Genomic DNA, 18,485 nt, shown 5'->3' on the forward strand with positions numbered 1-18,485 from the left:
AGGGACTGCCGTGAGGCTTATTTGAAGTTCGTGTCGTCTAGAGGGGAGTGCATTAGTGTTGAGCGGACAGGAGGGGGTGGCCTGTTCTGGTCGGCTCGACCACAGACGCCTGCATTTCAAGAGTCGGAGGGGAAGCGGGAGGTGCAGGCAGGCCCTCCGGCTGTCAGGAGAGCCCAAGCCAGGCCCGCAGGCGCCATGTGGGCAACTGCCCCTCCCCGGTGACCCCGGGCAGGCGGGGCGCCGGGCAGTCCTGCCTCCACGCCCCACCATCCCCGCCGCGGCCCGTGCCGACTCCGTGTATCCGCAGCTGTATTTCGGCCGCAGGCCTCTGGCCGGGGCGGACGGCGCGAGGAGGGTCCGGTCAGGATGGACCCCGCCCTCCGGACGGGTCACCCAAAGCCCTGGGGTCCTCAGCGGGCGGGTCGTCCCTCGGGCGCAGAATCTGGGGGCAAATGGGGCTGCGTCTGTCAGGGGCCCCCGATTGGACTAGTTCCCGCCAGGACGCCGGCCCCGGACGGAGCACGTGAGGCCAGGCCCAGTGGCCGGAAGAGGGGGTGCGGCGGCCCGCCCACTTCCGGATTATGAGACCACGCCCACTTCCGAGCGGGGAACCAGGCCGGCTTCCGGGTGGGCGGGGCGGGGTCTGCGCGCCCGCCCCTCCCGGCGGTCCTCTGCGCGTCTGTCAGTCCGTCCGTCTGTCCATCCGTCCATCCCCTGGTCTGTGCCGCGCGCGGCCGCGGCAGGGGCGGGGAGGGCGGGGGTCGTTCTCCGGCTCGCCAGGCTGCCCCTTGCTTCCGCCTGGGCCTGGGTTTCCCCGACCGCTCCGCCCGGGGCCGTGGGGCGGGGGCCGGGAGGTGCCGGGGCCACGATGCCCCGCCCGGCCCCCCTCGGTCGGCCTCCCGGGCTGGCCGTTTCTTTGCGTAACTCCCCCACAGCTTGCGTTTCCTGCTGTCCAGGGTCGGGGGCAGGGCGCACAGAGCGACAGCCGGTACTCTGGCAGTGAGTGGGTTGGGGACACTTCGCGGGCGGAGGGATCCTCTCCTCCCGAGGTGGGTGGGCGGCGGACCGGGTAACCGGACGTGTCTTCGTGCACCGTGCTCTCGTGCAGACCTGCCACACGCTCAGCCGGGCCTGATCGGAGCCGCTCCCATCATGGGCTGTGGAGCCGGCGGGAGCTGCACGCCGCGCCCGCCCATCCGCCAGCAGCCGGCACCAGAAACCCGCGTCGTCGCTGTGGTCTTCCTCGGCCTCCTGCTGGACCTCCTGGCCTTCACCCTGCTGCTGCCCCTACTGCCCGGGCTGCTGGAGAGCCACGGCCGTGCCCACGTGAGCCCCTCCCCGCCAGCCCCACTGCCCCTGCACCCCGCCATGGCTGCTTCTGGCTCCCAGCCCCTCAGAGACGCCCCAGTCCGCCACGCCTTCTTGTCCCCCAGGACCCCCTCTACGGCTCCTGGCAGCGCGGGGTGGACTGGTTTGCAGCAGCCATCGGGATGCCAGCAGAGAAGAGGTACAACAGCGTCCTGTTCGGAGGTAGGGTCCCCAGCTGGGCCGGGGCCTCCCCACGCCTTAGTTCTCACCTTCTCGCTCTGGGGCATGGTCCACTCCCTCTCCCCGCGGAGCGTCCACTTCCCTTGGGGCCCCCCGGACCGAGTGGTGACCGTGAGCTCTGTCTCTTACAGGTCTGATCGGCTCCGTTTTCTCGCTCCTGCAGTTCCTCTCCGCACCACTCACTGGGGCCGTGTCTGACTGCCTGGGGAGGCGCCCGGGGATGCTGCTGTGCCTGGTACGCGTGTCCACCTGGCAGCCCTCTGGGAGGCAGCTGTGGGCCCTCCGTGGCCCCTCACTGGCCCTCACTGCTCCCTGGGGGAGGTGTTTGGGGGGAGCGGAGCTTCTGGAGCTAAGCCAGGGTGTGGCAGAGCTGCTCCTGCCAAGGGGTCACTGGGCATACAAGTGGCCTTTGGCTGCTCCAGAACAGGGCAGGGTCCCAGGAGTGCCAAGGGGTCACTGGGCATACAAGTGGCCTTTGGCTGCTCCAGAACAGGGCAGGGTCCCAGGAGTACTACTTCAGCCTGCCAGCCCCACTGTGGGCCCCTCCTGGCCTCAAGTGACGGCACCTGCCCTTGGCCCCTGCCCTGGGGTAGGTAGGTGTGGCCACCTCGTACGCCGTGTGGGCTGCCTCGAAGAGCTTTGCGGCCTTCCTGGCCTCCAGGGTGATAGGCGGCATCAGCAAGGGGAACGTTAGCCTCTGCACCGCCATCGTTGCCGACCTGGGCTCACCGTCTGCCCGCAGCAAGGGCATGGTGAGTGGCCCTGGAGCTTAGGGGTGGGGGTCTCTGGGGCTCGTGTCTCCCTGCTCGCTCAGGCACCCTCTTTTCCCCAGGCAGTCATCGGGGTGGCCTTTTCTCTGGGCTTCACTCTGGGCCCCACACTGGGAGCCTTCCTGCCCTCGGAGACAGTGCCCTGGCTGGCCCTGCTCTTCGCCGTCTCGGACTTGCTGCTCATCTGGTGCTTCTTGCCAGAGACGCTGCCCCCAGAGAAGCGGGTAAGGTGGGAGCCAGATAGCACCCGGGCTGAGACAGGTGGGGATGCCCATCATGTGTCCCAGCTCCAGGTGCTGGGGAGGCCAGGCTGCGCCCTCCTGGTGTCCAGATGCTCTTGAGAGCACAGCGCCTCCTGGGACCCCGTGGTCCCCTGACCCCCCCGGCCTTGCTGGGGCCCTGCAAGGTCCAGGTTCGTCAGGCCCATCCCCAGGCCCCCTAGCAGGCCCTCAGTGCTGTCCCCCGCAGGCGCCCTCGGTCACCCTGGGGTTCCGGGCCGCCGCGGACCTGCTCAGCCCCCTGGCCCTGCTCCGCTTCTCCGCCGTGGCGCGGGGCCCAGACCCGCCCACTGGAGTCAGTAAGGAGCGGGCCCTGGGGGGTAGGGCTGGGGGGGTCCCTCAGGCCGCCTTCAGGGCCACAGCCCCTCCTCACCGCCCCCCAGGGCTTGGCAGCCTGCGCGGCCTGGGCCTGGTCTACTTCCTCTACCTCTTCCTGTTCTCGGGCCTGGAGTTCACGCTCAGCTTCCTGGTGCACCAGCGCTTCCAGTTCAGCAGGTGGGATGCCCCGCACCCCGGCGGATCCCCATCTCGGCACACGCGTCCCCCGGGCCCAGCCCAGGGTCCTGGGGCGGACTGCGCGGCTCCCAGAGGACGGGGACCGAGGTCACCCCGGCTGCCTGGCCGTGTGAGGGCAGCACCGGCAGGGCAGGGGTGCTCACGGCTCGCCCCTTGCAGGGTAGAACAGGGGAAGATGTTTTTCTTCATCGGTCTCACCATGGCCACCATCCAGGGCGCCTACGCCCGGCGGATCCGCCCTGGCAGGGAGATCGCGGCTGTGAAGCAGGTATGGAGTTCCCCGGGGCTGGGGGGCAGGCGGTGCCCGCGCTCTGCGGAGGCAGCGGGGGCTCTCAGACCGGCTGTGCCGCCCACAGGCCATCTTGCTGCTCATCCCCGCTTCCCTCTTCGTCGGCTGGGGACACACGCTGCCCATCCTGGGCTTGGGGCTGCTCCTCTATTCCTGGGGTGAGTGGGCCGGCGGGGCGGGGGCGGAGCCGGCGGGCGAGGGCGGGGCCTGTGGGGTGGTGAGGGCGGGGCCTGCGGGGTGGTGAGGGCGGGGCCTGCGGGGTGGTGAGGGCGGGGCCTGCGGGCACGAGGACCGGGGGCGGAGCCGGCGGGTGAGGGCGGGGCCTGCGGGCGCGAGGACCGGGGGCGGAGCCGGCGGGTGAGGGCGGGGCCTGCGGGCGCGAGGACCGGGGGCGGAGCCGGCGGGCGAGGGCGGGGCCTGCGGGGTGGCGAGGGCGGGGCCTGCGGGCGCGAGGACCGGGCGCGGCGGGGCCTGCGGGCGCGAGGACCGGGCGCGGCGGGGCCTGGCCCCTCCCCCCACATCCGCTGGCCTCTCCCCGGACTGACCAGCGTCTTCCTGGTGTCCTCCCAGCCGCAGCCGTTGTGGTCCCCTGCCTGTCCTCCGTGGTCGCCGGCTATGGTGAGAGGCCCTGCCCTGGCGCGAGGCCAGCCCCTGGGAGGCGGTCTGAGGGCCCCTGACGGCTGTCCCCTGTCGCCCACAGGCTCGCCCCGGCAGAAGGGCACGGTCATGGGCACGTTGCGGAGCTTGGGCGCCCTGGCCAGGGCCGTGGGGCCCGTGGTGGCCGCCTCAGGTGAGGCCGCGGTACGGCACTCGGGGCATGCTGGAGGCCCGGCCAGACCGGGGCTGGGGGTGTTGCTGGCCGAGCTGGAGGGGGCAGGTGGGCCCGGGGCACCGTCACCTCCCCCGTTGTCTCCACAGCGTACTGGCTGGCCGGCGCCCGTGTCTGTTACACCGTGTGCGCGGCGCTCTTCCTGCTCCCCTTCTCCATCCTGCGGACCCTGAGCCCCCCGGCGCGGACACTCAAGGCCGAGTAGCTGGGCCGCCCGCCTGCGGTGATGTGAGGACTGGGGGCTGCGCGGCTAAGTGGGGGCCTGGGCCAGGACAGCTCCCCACTGCCCGCCTGACCCCCTCCAGCGCCCTCACCCCCGCCCCCGGGGTCTGGGGCTTGCAGCTCCAGGGTGCAAGATACTCCAGCATGGACCTGCCTGTCAGGATCAGACTCAAACCTTCCAGACTTTCTTCGTTGTCTTCTGTTCTCAACGACACAGGGCCTCAGCATGACAAAGCAGCTGTTACATACCAAGTGCCTTCCTGCAGCGCACATCCCGTCCCCCCACCTCCCCCGGGCACCAGGGGCAGCAACTGGAGGGACAGCTGTTCCAGCTGCACTGACCACAGGGTGCCAGGCTCTGCCCGCTGGCTTCCCTTCTGCCCTGGGGTGGGGGTGGGGAGGCCGCCTGACGCCCCTCTCCTCTCCCGGGGCCCTGGCCCGAAGCCCCCAACACCGCCCTCTGGGAAAGAACAGGAAGACACCTGGGGCAGGGTGCTTCTCAGACAGTGTCCCCCAGGGTCCAAAGTGACAAACGGCTGGATCAAGAGATAAGTGCTCACTTTGGAATCTTTAGAACATTAAACTTCTGAAGTCCTATTTTAAAGGAGCAAACAAAAAGAATTAAGATGCAAGACTGCTTCCCAAGGTTAGACAAGGAACTGCGTAAAGAATTTTATTTGTGAGTAAAACATGTTACAATGAAGAAAGGCCATAGGACCTGTCCTCCCAAGCCTGTGTCTGTATATGCAACTAAACTTCATGTTGAGATACAAAGAGTTAAAATAAACTACAAAAATGAAATTAAAGTCATTGCATATGTGGGGTGAGAAGGGAGGGCAGGAGGAGCCTGTGGTTAACTGAGTGCAGGGTGAGGGTGGGGAGTTCGACCACCACCAAGACAAGACACACAGAGAGCAGCTCGCCAGGAAGCTCTAAGCGGAGGTCAGCGCCATGCAGGCGGCCTCGGGTACCCCCCCCCTCCCAGGGGCCTGTCGGGACAGGCTGGCTTTGGAGCTCCTGGGACAGACCACTCGCGGAGACCCCAGCCACCCCGAGTTCCAGCCAAGCAGCCCCCGGCTCTGCTCCACGGATGCGGCGCGGAGGGCGGGAGGGGCCTTATGGTGACTGCAGGACGTCAGTGGACCTCTGGGCGCGACCTCTGACCCCGACCCTGAGCTGCCCTCTAACCAAGGGAAGGAGCATCGCAGGCCAAGCTGAGCTCAGGTGCAGACCCGCCTCAGTGCCAGGCCCTCCCCAGGACAGAGAGCAGAAGCAGAGTGCTGCCCGTGCACGCCGTCGGGGCTGTGGGAGCTGCAGGTCCGCTGAGGAGGTCCGTAGGACCGCCCCCCGGAGGCGCCGTCCCTATGACGACGGGTTCAGGAGGCCCCAGGGGGGAAGCGCGGCCCGGGTCTGGTTCTAGCTGAGGGGACCGGGGACCAGCACCGGCTGCGCCATGAGCTACTGGGGCGCCGGCTCAGCCCTGACCCTCTCCAAGGCCATCCCAGGGGCCTGGGCTGTCGGGGCACTCTCACAGGACTGAAGCTGTGTATCTGAACAAGGATCACGAGCAGGCAACACCAGCAGGAAGCTGTGGGTCTGATTCAGTCACCTGAGACCTGGGGGTGAAGGGGAGCCTAGCAGAGATGGGGCGCGGGTTACTTCACGAGAGAAGGAGAGCAGGAGGGGTCAAGGCCAGAGCAGGCAGGTCTGCCCCCATCCAGCCGGGACCCTGACTCGGCTCCCGGCGGACAGTGTCCTTGAGGAGCTACAAGAGGGGCCGAGGTGCTGACCCCTGCAGGGCAGGGCTGGCTCCGAGGTGGACGTGGAGGCCGCGTCTCGCCCAGAACCCAAGGCTGCGGGCCAGGCCGCTGCACGCACGCGAGGTTAGCACCGGTCTATGTGGGGGTTGGTCACACCGAGGGAGGCGCTGGCTACACGGGGGCGGGGGGCGGGCCTCTGCATTCCATTACACAGGGGGACGGGGCACGCGGTGCCGGCGTGTACAGGAAGGGCCTTCAGGAGTCGCTCCTCTTCTTGCTCTTCTTCAGGAAGGAAGGGGTGCGGAATTTCTTCTTCTTTTTGGATGGGGACTTGCCCGGAGACCCATCACTGCCAGCGTCCTCGGCTGCTGGGGAAGCCGCCTCCTCAGCCACCTGGGCTGGGGCTGGCTCGGGGCTGGCCGCCGGGGGGGACCTGGAGGGGGACCCAGGGGGGCTTGGAGGGCCCTCGGCTTCACCCAGCCCCTCCTCCTCCTCCTCCTCCTTCTCCAACGGCGGGAAGCCGAGCGCTTCTGAAGGCTCGTCAGGGGACAGGTCGGGCAGGGTCGGCTTGAAGGTGGCGGCATCACTGTCGTCTCCGGGGGGAGGCTCCCGCGGCAGGTCTGGTGGGTGGGGCGGGAGAGACACGTTACAGAGCGACCGCCCGGCTCTCCCAGCCTCCCAAGGGCCCTGCACAGACGCTGCCCTGAAAGTGACTCTAGAGCAGAGTAAGGAGCTCTCACCAAGCTCTACTTTGCTCCAAGGCTGGATGCAGCCCACAGTGTGAGACGTGGGCTCCGTCTCATGGCGGATTTTAGCTCCTTCTCATGGACAGCGGGCTGACAAAACCAGCCTCAGTCCCGGGGCTCAGTCCCCAGGCGTGGACAGAGTGATGAAAGCCCGTGGAAACAGTCTCAGGACTGCAATGTTCTGCCTTAAACACTTGAACCATTAGAGGACGAGCATTAGTGGTCCTGAACTTACGCCTAAACGTGTATCCACGACACCTGGTCTCCCCCCAAGGAGAACACTAAACCGTGGTAGTTCATGGAGAACCCCGAGTGAACTCCCAGACTGGCGTCAACATCACCACCAAAGGCCACTGTAGGCTAGAGAATTCAAAGAGAGATGAACTCCGAAAAAAAAAAAAAGGAGAAAAAGGGGGGAAAAAAGAGAGATGAACTCTAACGTAAAGGACAGGCAAAAAAATTCAAGCCATTTTAAGAAGCTGAACATGGAGAAGTGGAAGTGAGCGTGCTCGTCGCTCAGGCGTGTCCACCTCTTTGTGACCCCGTGGGCTGTAGCCCACCAGGCTCCTCCGTTGATGGGATTCTCCAGGCAAGAGCACTGGAGTGGGTCGCCATTTCCTCCTGCAGGGGTTTTCCTGACCCAAAGATCGAACCTAGGTCTCCTACACCGCAGGCAGATTCTTTACCAACTGAGCCACCAGGGAAGCCCCTCAACATGGAAACATAAACGTAAGCCAAATGGCACTGGTTTTAGAGAAACAGTCTGAGGCCTGCTTTCTACACAGGCCCCAGGGGAAACCATTTTCGTGGATTTTTTAAACATAGTCTACAAAGTTACAAGCCACTGGGAGGTTAGGCAACACTGGCAATCTAGCCAAACCTTAGGAGGTGACGGGAAGCAGGAGCAGGAGGAGTGGGGGCAAGGGCAGCTCCGGGAGGCTGCGTGCCCCTCCCCTCCGCCAGCCCCTCACCCCGGGTCTTAGGAGAGCGAACCGCCTTGGCTCAGCTGCTCAGGAGGCACTGAGGATTCACTCTTGAAAGCATGCAGAGGCTGCCTGTGGGTGCTCGGGGGAACTTCTACCATTGGACCAAATGTCACATTAAACAAAGAGCAGTGAATGTCTCTCTCCCACCCCCCTCAGATTTAAGCTTAAGCACCCAGCTTAAGCAAAGATCAAAATACATGCAACCCCCATGCAAAATCCCAGCCTGTCTGAGTCTACTCTAGACTCAAGTCTGGTCTGACAGAGCAGAGCTCTCCACTGAGCAGCACCAGTCTCGAAGGTGAATAGGACAATGTGGTCCTTTGGGACTTCTGAGGCCCAGAGTGGTCTGAGCGGCCCCACCCGGGATCGCAGGACTCCAGGACAGGCTGCCCACCACGCAGCTCAGGTGACCCAGCACTTTCCAGGAGGGGCACTACCCACAGTGCAAGGATGGGGAACGGGGAACGGGGAGGGGGGGCTCTTTTTATTTTGAATCAACAGAAAACAAAACAAGCAACAAAGAAGCAGAATGAGGCAAAGCACAGGGAATTCCGATTAACAGCAGAGGGCCAGGCGGCAGGCGGTACTTACTATGGTAACAGGTACTCTTTAGCACATCCACCTCCTGCTTGTCACGCAGCCACAGGAAGAGAAAAGCACAGGTAGAGAGTCTACGCATCAGTCACAGCCACTGGGTTACAGACAGAGGGCCGGGGGTGGGGGTGGGGGGGGGGGAGGGGGCGGCCAAGGCCCCGGACAGGCAGGGGAAGCACCACGCACACAACAGAGGACAGACACGGAGGCCACGGGCCCCAGACACAGGCAGGCGGTCTGGGAGACCACCAGGGCCCGGCACTCTCCATGGGCTCTGCCTACGGCCAGAGTGCGATCCTGGGGCCTGGACATGACGGAGGACGCTTCCGGGGCAACCCAAGCACAGGAGGGTGGAGGAAATGTGCAAGCAGTGGGCAACACGGACGTCACGGACGCAGGCAGGCTCTGTCCCCGACCACGCGCGCCGCACTTGTGGGCCTGCGCCGCCTGCAGTTCTCAGCGCAGAGCTGGCACGGCAGAGGCGTGGGCGTGCAGCCAGCGACGCGCTGGCCCCATGCAGACGCATGCTGGCCACTGGTGTCAGCTCAGCTCCTGCCACACTCAGCTGCTCTTCCTCCACAAAGTCAGGACACTTGCCCCCTCCCAGCGAGGGCGCCCTGGGCAACCGTGCACCCTCCCCCGAGGGGTGGCCTCCGGCCCACCCCCAGCCAGTGCTCACCCTCCTCCAGCTTGACAGGGGTGCTGGGGGGCGTGTGCGGCTCCGGAGGGCTCTTCTCTTTTTCTTCTCTTGTCTGGTCCAGATTCTCTGCAGATGCACAAACCGCGGGGAGAGCGTGTGAAGAGCTGTGAACCCCAGGGCCTCCCCGCCACCCTCCTCCAAGGCAGCCGGGCTGGCCTGCCCTGCCCATGGGGCCGCCTCCGGGAGGGCACAGGCTGCAGCCTGGAAGACAAGAGCTTGCAGCCACTGTCCTCAGCTTTTCCCAGTCGCTGTCTGAAAGAGGATGAAGGAAGCCCATGAGGACTGGGGTGTGGACCTGCATCTCGGGACCGCCAGAGCTGCCTCTGTGCTGTGCTGACCAGGGACCCCTGGCCGGTCCCCCAGTGAGGAGCCCCCTCCCCACATCCTCAGCATCCCACTGCTGAGGAAGAGCCCAAGGTCCCAAGCACCCACACCCTACCTGCCACTTCAAGGGACACTCCATGAGCACAATCTTGGTTTTAATCTTTTATTTAGAGCATTTTCTACCAATACTTTAAATCTAGCAGCTGTAGGGACTGCCCTGGTGGTCCAGGGGCTAAGACTCCACACTCTCAACGCAGGGGCCCAGGTTTGATCCCCGGTCAGGGAGCTAGACCCTGCATCCCACAACGAAGACTGGTGAAAAAGTCAAAGTGTTGAGTCGCTCAGTCGTGTCTGACTCTGCGACCCCATGGACCATAGCTTGCCATGTTCTGACCATGGAATTCTCCCGGCAAGAACACTGGAGTGGGTTGCCAGGCCCTTTCTCCAGGGGATCTTCCAACCCAGGGATCAAGCCCAGGTCTCCCACACTGCAGGCAGACTCTGAGCCACCAAAGAAGCCCCACTAAGACTGGCACGGTGAAATAAAATAGGTATTAAATAAATAAAATAGATAAGAAATACATAAAACAGACATTAAAGAGGAATAAACTTGGCACTTGTAATGCATATTTTTTTTCCTAAAGTAAAATGCTCTAAAACCAGAGAAAAAAATTACAGGAACTAGGATCCAGAAAATTCCAAGCCTACCTCTCATTTAGGGAGAAGTGTACACCACTGTTACCCTAGTTCCTAGAATCTCCTGTCTCACTGTCACTTTTTATGTTAATAGCTTAGGGCCAGTAAGTGCTGTATCCCCTACACCTCCTAAGCCTACAGCTCCCTTCCTGAAGCCAGGTGTCTACGCACAGAGGCCGGCACATCTCCTGCCTGAGGACACAAATTCCTTCCACCAGGAAAAGAGGCCAGAGGCTTTCTTCCCTGTACCTGAAGTGCTCACCTTTGACACTGAGCCTGAGTCTCACCTGCAGCACGCACCGCCGCCTCCCGCCACACCAGGGCTGGCAGCGGTGCTGGGCAGGGGCCTCCTGGCGGGGCCCGGCTGCCACTCCCATGCCGACAGGTCTGTGGGCACACAGCATGCTCACAGCTGTCCCCACACACATCCACCCACTCCCTCCCTCTAACATCCCTCCTGACGGAGCCTTCACGTGCGGAGGAAGCTCTCATGTCTTGTGGTTAAACTAAAAGAAAAAAAAATCCGGGTTTCCCAGACACCGGGAGGGGCCAGAGGGCAGACACGCGGCTCTGTGCACAGGAGCTGGGATTAGGCTACCAGACCGGGGGCTCAGGCCCACACACGAGCTCTCCCTCTCAGTCCGTATCAGGCCTGTGGCTCTCACAGAGCTTCCTGTAAGCTGCCTGCACTGCCCAGGAGGCAATCAGAGTCAGCGTTGTGACCCGAAGATCAGGCTCCATCTGAATCTACGTGTACGGAGTCTTAACTTGAACGCACACAGAACAGAAAGCGACAGGCACTGAGGACTTAACAAACTGAAAGACAATTCAACAGCAGCCTTTTTTCACAACTCAAATTTCAATAGCAGCCACAGATGCATATGCAGCTGACCTAAAACAAGACTAAAAAGAAAAATTAAGTTGGGGGAAATTAGAGAAAGTGTCTGAAGCAGAAATGGCTCCCAGGACGGTCCCCATTGACGCTGGAGGGTCACCGCGGGGCGTCCCCCCAGGAGGGAGCGGTGTGCACACTAAGGCCAGGAAGGGCGGCACGAGCCTCCTGGAGGGGGCGTCCCGCCCCAGGGGCGGCATGGCAACCGACCCAGGGCACTCTCGGAGAGCGGTTCAGGCTCCTGAGCCTTTGCCTCAGACACAGTGGAAGGCCGGTTTCTCTCCCGGCCATCACAATGTCTGAGTCTGCTTTTAAAAACCTGAAGTGTGAAAAAAGCTGCTCCGGGAGGCTCTGGCTCTCAGAGCCGTTTACTTTCCTCTGTTGCAAAGTAGTCCCAACATGTTTTACAAAACCATGTCCTCCTAGCCTGTGAGCTGCCAACAGGAAGACGGCCCCAGCCTGGGCCCCCTCTGCAGGGTGGGGAAAGGGGCCACGTGAGGCCCTGGGCCTGTGACCACGCCTGGCCAGGGAGCACTCGGGGCTTAGAGAAAACCCTGGGCCGTGACTGCGGCTGAGATGAAGGTGGGGAGACCGGGTGCCGGGGTATGGGTCAGACCTAGGCGGGCCTCTGCCGCACCCGGCCTTGTTCTGGGGAACAGGCGTCTCTGCTCTAACCAGTGAGAAAAGACCCAGCTCCCAGGGTTACTGTGAGCTGACAGTCCTGAAACACAGGCACGCACAGCACTCACAGGGCCTGCCACAACCTAACTGCTCAAAAACGACTGGAGTGTGAATGAGAGCAGACGGTTCAGAGAAGGCCCCTCCTCGGGGAACTGTTGACAATGAGTACTACATACATCAAAGGCGGAATGCATCTTAAAAGTAACACTCAGACTGGTCTGCCCACAACTATCCCAGGTTAATGATGCCTTCCTCTTTGGCCGTCCTGAGCCCTCAGCACAGACGGCTATCCAGTTAGGAGACGGAGCACTGGCCGGCACAGCCCGGAACCTGGACGGCAGAGGGCCTGCCAGGGCTCCTGAGGCCACAGAGGCCCACGGACTCCCTCCCTCCTTTCTCGCCCACAAGAGGCTTCACAGCAGCGCTGACAAGCAGGGCTCTTTTCAGGCCCTGCCTCGTGCTGGTGCGGTGCTCAGACCAGCGGGGGTTCCCCCAGACCACGTCTGACTGCAGGCAGGACCTCTCTCAAGCGAGGACTCCGGGCCCTCCCGACCAGACCAATTAGAGCCGTGATTACCCTTGACGTCCTCCAGGACTAGCCCGGGGGAGGTGAGGACGTGTACCTGAAGTCCCCTCAGGACAAGGCGCCCGCAGGCGGCAGCGTCTCCCCTGGGACCGCGAGGCCGCTCACCTTCGGGGCCCTTCTGCTTGCGCTCCACCTCCTTGCGGTACTCCTCCAGCTCGCGGTCGGTGAGCGTGGTGAAGGGGTTGGGGCCGGTGGTGCTCACGATGACGTGGGGCTGGTACTCCTTCTCGATGATGGCCTTGGAAGCCGTCACTAGCTCGCCCTGCAGACAGAAAGGGACAGACGGTCTGCAGGGGCCCCCAGGACTCTCCCTCCTCCCAGGCGGGGCAGTGGCGGAGGACAGACAGACGACAGGGGACACAGCATCCGGAGGGGCGCCTGAGGCTCAGGTGGGGCAGCAGCCTGCAGCGTAGAGGAGAAGCAGGACTTTGATGCTACAGACTGAAGGTGCCGAGAGAGCGGATCCTAGGGAAGCCTCCAGACTTCAGGTGCAAAGGCACCAAGGCGCAGCTGGGGCGTGGAGGGTGCCCCAGGGGGGCCAGGTCCTCAGACAGGGATGCAGAAGGGTTTCTCCAGCCCATCACCCTCCTCCCCGCTAGACACCGTCCCCCACCGCACTCGGGCAGGCGTGCTCAGAAACGAGCGTCTGCTCTAAGAGCACAGACAAGCTCTGCTCCTTCGTACATCTGCTGAGTAACTAAAGCCTGGAACTTGTTCCCAGACACGAAGAGATGACAACGTGACACACAACACCAGTACTTGTCTGAGGGATCTGGAAACTGTAAGAACTTACACAAAGGAAGAAAGAAAGCTTAAGCACAGCGAAGCCCACGGCGGCCCCGGCTGGAAGGGGGCCGAGTGGACAGGCCCCGTGGGCGGCAGCAGGCAGGCCGTCCCCAGGGACGCAGGCGGCAGGCGGGCTGCCCCACAGCCTGCCTGCTTGGCCCCACATGCTCTGCAGCTCATGTCTGAGAGAGGCAGGCAGAACCCAAACACGTCCGGTGACTTAACAATCACTTTGGAAACAAGTGAAGACAGGAGGAGCTGCACTTGTTCAGACGTCAGGCCCGGCCTAGCAGCACTCTCCTCAGGGGCGACACCGCAGGCAGAGGGCATGCGACCGCCGGGCACAAGGGACAGAGTCAGGCCAGCCCGCGACATTCAGCTCACCAGCCAACCGCTGCTCTGGGAACCTGGGCTGAGGGTCACTGTCCAGCGACATGGACCCAGAAGGGGAGAAGGAAAAGGCTGGAGCCCGCAGCCTGTGCTCAAAGAGCCTCCAGATTCAAGATCAGCTGCCTAGATGGGGGTGGGGGGCTCCTCCTGAGCAGGCCTGACCCCGGGGCATCCTGGCTTTTCACCCAGAAGGCGCCTCGCCTCCCAGACAGTGGTGGGGTCATCGTCTGCCCTGAGTCAGCTCTGTGCCCTGAGACAAGCCCCTTCTTGTCTACTCTCCCTGAGAGGGGCCTGCAGCCTGACCGAGGCTGAGACGGGCTGAGCCCTGACGTCCTCGGAACTGCAGCAGCTAGGGAGTGGCATCTGCATCCTGGTATCACTGCCAGTGAGATGAGGGAGAGTCAAGCTCTCAGAGGAACACTCACATTCATTTAACCTTATGTTCACAATGAGTCAAGGAATAAAATATCAAGAATCAAGCTCGGTTACGCCCTGTGATCAAGCAAGGCCCTTTCTCCAGGACACCTGGTCCTCCAGGTGTGGCACGGCTGGGTCCTGCTCCACGGGCAGGAAGCTCCCTCTTCCAAACTCCTCAGCTGAGGGCTGAGCTGCCTTCCAGAAGCTCTGACCAGACCCGGGGATAGGGGACCCTGTTACTCCAGAGGGAGGGGACGCAGAGGGCCCCAGGCCTGCTGCTGGGCAACAGGGTTGAGGAACTGGGATGTGGAAGGGCTGCTCCCTGCAGCAGCCCCTGGAGCTTCTCACCCCTCCATCCTGGGAGGCACCCCAGGGGCTCCACGCGCAGTGACTGCTGCACCTGACCGACAGGGTCTGGGTCGGGGGACAGTTCCAGCTCCAGAACTGTGCAAACCTGGCCCAGTGCCCTGACCTGAGCACAGGTTTTCACCAGTGAAACCTGTTCAGATCTGAGTTCCCACTCCAGGTGCTGGGCCACACACATGGTCGACACCGAGTTCCCGAGCGAGTGCACTGGGCGGGCTGCAGGCGCCTCATGTCTCCAGCTCGCAGCACGGCTGTATGTGCACGTGGGCACAGGGAGCCTTGTGCTGCACAAGCCAGACGGCATTCAGCAGACGCACACCCCCGGCCTCTAACAACTCAACTCATGACGAAACCCAGAGGGGAGGGCTGGCCCACCCAGCACTGGGGCCAAGTGTGCCTGCGGTCAGGCTCCGCGGTCCTCTGGGAACCAGAGTGTCGGGTGTGGCTGGGACCCGCTGCCCTGCTCACCAGGGTGTCAAAGACATTGTCGCCGTGAAAATGAAATACACTGGGTGGGAAGAAGACCAGGGTGCAAACGTGAGCACCAGGAGAGGATGGTGGAGGAGAAGTAGAACACACACCTGCCCGCCGGGAGCGGCGTCCTTGGCCACCCGCCCTGAGGCCACACTCACGGGCAAGTGTCTGCCACTGAGGCGGGGACTCCGGAGCAGCCAGGAACCTCCTCCCACAGCCTCTCAGTTCCCAGCCAGGCATCCAACACTTGACGAAGCAGCCACAGGGGGACTGTGACGCACTTCCAAGTCTGGGAGTACCACGGGGCACAGCAAGAGCCAGACGACACCTGGACGAGCAGCTGGCCACGAGCGTCCTCTACCACGGCTCACAGGTGCACCCCCAGACAGCCCTCCCAAGGCACAAACAGAGGCCACCAAGCACAAAACAACGCCAAAGAGACAGCACAGCAATGACTGCCAGCTGGCTTGAGCCCACGAAGCCAGAGGGAGATTTGGGTTTTCATGGTTAAGCGTCCTGGGCTCATGGACTCAACACACTTTGATGTATCTGAGAGAAAAAATTATGAACTAGTAAGATCACAACAGCTTATGGCCCAGATGAGCAACATGAAAAACAGCTGAGAGGGATAAAAAGATAACTGTTCTTCCTCGCCGGGAGAAGTTCCTCCAAGAATAGTAACTGGTCGTTCGTTCTAAGGACAAGGAAAAATGGGACCCGTGGAATTAATGTATAAACATACAGAAGAATTTCATCAGCAGACGAATTAGTACAAATCTGATTTCTCTGGCAACTGGAATACTGATAAATATCTGCATCTCATTAGAGATGTATTAATTGAAAAAGGCCCTGAAAATTCCCTTTGAACACAGGGTACACACAACTCAGCAGGGTCCGTTCTTGACACCAGCAGCCTTGAGTGCACACAGCAGTTTCCTTTCACCTGGGCAGGTCATACAGGATACATTCCCCACTGACTCTACGTACCACATACACAGAGAAATTACAATTTGGGATTTCAAATTTTGCTAAGTCCTTTTCCCCCTTGCAACATTCAAAACAATTATCTAGGGTTTTTTGGTTTTGCTTTGTTTTAGGTAAAAATACTGATGGCTTAGATGGTAAAGGGCCTGCCTGCAATGTGGCAGACCCAGGTTCGACCCCTGGGGTTGGAAGATCCCCTGGACAAGGAAACGGCAACCCATGCCAGTATTCTTGCCTGGAGAACTCCATGGACCGAGGAGTCTGGTGGGTTACGGTCCATGGGGTCACAAAGAGTCGGACACGACTGAGCAACTGACACTTTCATTTTCACATTTCATCAACAAGGATTGGCAGAGACTGTCTTGTTTTATTTACCATTCCTCTGAAATGACATTTTTCAATCATTTGCCATGTTCATTACATTCGGATCACAGCTGAGCAAGCCGGGAGGGGAGGTCTCTCGGGAGAGCCGCCACACTGCTCGTGGTCGACCCATGAGCCTTCTGCAGCTGGCACCTTGTAATGTAGGCAAAGTCCTAAAACATGCACCGACCAAAGTCACATGCAAATCTCGAGAAACATCACTAAGATCAACCACTTCTCAGCACAACATAAAAATGCTGAAAAGTATAAAAATAACCTCATATAAAATGTTAATCAAAGAACAGAATGGACAGAACAGAACCTCCCGTACAATCTCACAAATAGCTCAGAGACTCGTTTAAAGCTCCTTGGTACCTAAGACAACACCAGGCGCAGCGGCAGGAGAGGGGTAGGGCGGGTAACAAGCAAGGGGTGCCGGCAGGTAGTGGAGGAGGGGCGGTGAGTACCTTTCTAAAAGAGAGAGACTTAGCGGGACTAAAGGTCTGCTCTGTACGCTCGAGCCCTTCGATTCTTTCCGTACAGTCAGAGAGGGGTGCGTCCTGCAACAGTAAACTGAGTGGTCAGAGTCCACCAGGCCCAGCTGAGCACATCACCCAGAGCGCAGCGCAGAGCAGCAGAGAGCATGCAGCGAGACGGCCGTCAGCAGCCTGGGCAGGGGGTGGACTGCGACGTGCAAACACGGGCCACAGAGCTGAGCGCTGGCCCACACCACAGACAGCAACCAGTCACCTACCCTGGTGGGTCGAGCCTAAAGCATAGGGTGGCAACTTAACTGTCCGAGATAACTACTTACACAGTTATCTTCAGGGTGCCACGAGGGGCAGTCCTTCTACAGAAATGAGTGTAAATGTGCATCACATTTACAGGGACCCGCTGCACTTTTCCCAAGCAGCACGCTGTCGTGGACAGCAACACAGACAAGAACCACCGTCCACCACACCCACCCTCCTCCCGCGACTCCCACAGCTCCTGCTGGAACCAGGTAAACCCGGGCCCCAAGCAGGCAGCCTGCATTGCCCTCACCCAGGCGTGCACGACGCAGAGCAGGCGTGGGGGACACGGCCCTGGGCATGCTGGTGCTCGGTCCACAACTCAAGGAAAAGGGGCCGGTCACTTCTTACCACCGAGACTCTAAACAAAGGGAACTGGGTGCCCAGGACACTCACCTCACAGTCACCCTCTCCCAACTTAAGAGTGACTTGGAGTAGGCGGTCAGTGCCACCCACTAACAGCAGGACCGTTCTGAGCGCTCACCTGGACAAGGCTCCTGTCCATCACCACACCAGACAACACCTGGGACTGGGGTCCAGCCGTCTTAATGTCCTGCAGGTTCTGCTCTCGAATCTAAGGACGGCAAGGAGAGAGACACATCAACAGTACAGAGACCGCTCGCTATGCCTGAAGCTGCCGTGTGCGCTCAGCCCAGCCACGCACAAGCTGCTCTTCTGGGCTGCCCTGCTCCCCGGTGGGCCCTGCACGACTACCCTGCCCGCCTAACACTGCTGGTCCAGCCTGATTAGAAACTCAAGACTCAGAGGGTTGGATGGACCCTCCAGACTTGCTGCTTCTTCTGGACAAGTTCGGCAGGCATGGCTCTCACTGCCCTCGCTAACTTGAGGGGAGACACCCTGTGTGCCCATTTCTAGGGACCCTGTGAACACTGGTGGGTCTCACGTTCCAACACACCGAACATTCACAACTCTTCAAATGGACCCGGCAAGGCAGGGGCAAAGGTTCCTCTCGCCAGGGGCTCGGCCCTGCTGAGGGACGAGCGTCGTTCAAGCATCGGGCCCAGAAGCACCCGCTGCTCACCGCCGTGCACGGCACAGCAGGTGAAGGGTGGACCTGGCAGTCACGGGACAGCTGCCGGCCTCCCAGGGCTGGCGCTCTCCCCGCAGCCACAAGCCACCTCCTCCCCACATGCGTTTCCAGTGAGTGCTGGCAGCAGTCAGTACGCACCTTGTTCCTCATCTCCTGGACCTCTTTTGGGTTAGTGTTCAATGGAACAAACAGGTTAGGGACAGCAGAGGTGGAAGTTCTGTGTCCATCCTCTTTAGTCCACTAAAATATCAAGAACAGTTGAGAAGTCAGAATCGTGACAACAGTGAGTGACACCACAGCATCCAACTTGTCCAACTCATCTCACATCTGGTCATGCACTGACCCTCACAGAGAATGAACCAATGCCCACACCACAGCGTCACTGCAGCGGCTGGAAACCAGTCATGCAGGAGCCAGAGTTGTGACTGACTGGCAAGGCCCGTCAG

General features: G+C 61.5%; 2 protein-coding genes across 10 annotated transcripts in view; one reads left to right on the forward strand and one right to left on the reverse strand.

Moving 5' to 3' along the window:
- The first annotated feature begins 573 nt into the window (after positions 1-573).
- Positions 574-4,691, forward strand: MFSD10 (major facilitator superfamily domain containing 10). Of its 2 annotated transcripts, XM_055589250.1 has the most exons (14): positions 574-999; positions 1,109-1,326; positions 1,434-1,530; positions 1,680-1,783; positions 2,142-2,300; positions 2,381-2,542; positions 2,787-2,895; positions 2,980-3,091; positions 3,272-3,380; positions 3,469-3,559; positions 3,972-4,019; positions 4,102-4,191; positions 4,320-4,458; positions 4,573-4,691. In XM_055589250.1, the coding sequence occupies exons 1-13, from the start codon at positions 582-584 to the stop codon at positions 4,433-4,435; spliced, it is 1,833 nt and encodes a 610-aa protein (XP_055445225.1). In that variant the 5' UTR covers positions 574-581; the 3' UTR covers positions 4,436-4,458; positions 4,573-4,691. The 2 variants fall into 2 exon arrangements, with proteins under 2 accessions (XP_055445225.1, XP_055445224.1); XM_055589249.1 differs by having other exon boundaries at positions 4,320-4,586.
- A 408-nt stretch (positions 4,692-5,099) lies between these two features.
- Positions 5,100-18,485, reverse strand: part of ADD1 (adducin 1) — a 90,836-nt gene continuing 77,450 nt past the window's right edge. For 2 of the 8 annotated variants that reach the window (XM_055589243.1, XM_055589241.1), the window contains exons 11-16: positions 18,178-18,279; positions 17,473-17,562; positions 16,665-16,757; positions 12,523-12,679; positions 9,218-9,304; positions 5,100-6,832 (exon numbers count right to left, since the gene is read on the reverse strand). In XM_055589243.1, coding sequence (XP_055445218.1) covers positions 6,468-6,832; positions 9,218-9,304; positions 12,523-12,679; positions 16,665-16,757; positions 17,473-17,562; positions 18,178-18,279 — 894 coding nt within the window. In that variant the 3' untranslated portion in view covers positions 5,100-6,467. Of the gene's footprint in view, positions 6,833-8,534; positions 8,570-9,217; positions 9,305-12,522; positions 12,680-16,664; positions 16,758-17,472; positions 17,563-18,177; positions 18,280-18,485 lie in introns of those variants that run through there. The other 6 variants (XM_055589244.1, XM_055589242.1, XM_055589248.1 and 3 more) reach the window with 4 other exon arrangements.

Source organism: Bubalus kerabau, chromosome 7 (genome assembly GCF_029407905.1).
Source record: "Bubalus kerabau isolate K-KA32 ecotype Philippines breed swamp buffalo chromosome 7, PCC_UOA_SB_1v2, whole genome shotgun sequence".
Taxonomy (NCBI): Eukaryota; Metazoa; Chordata; class Mammalia; order Artiodactyla; family Bovidae; genus Bubalus; species Bubalus kerabau.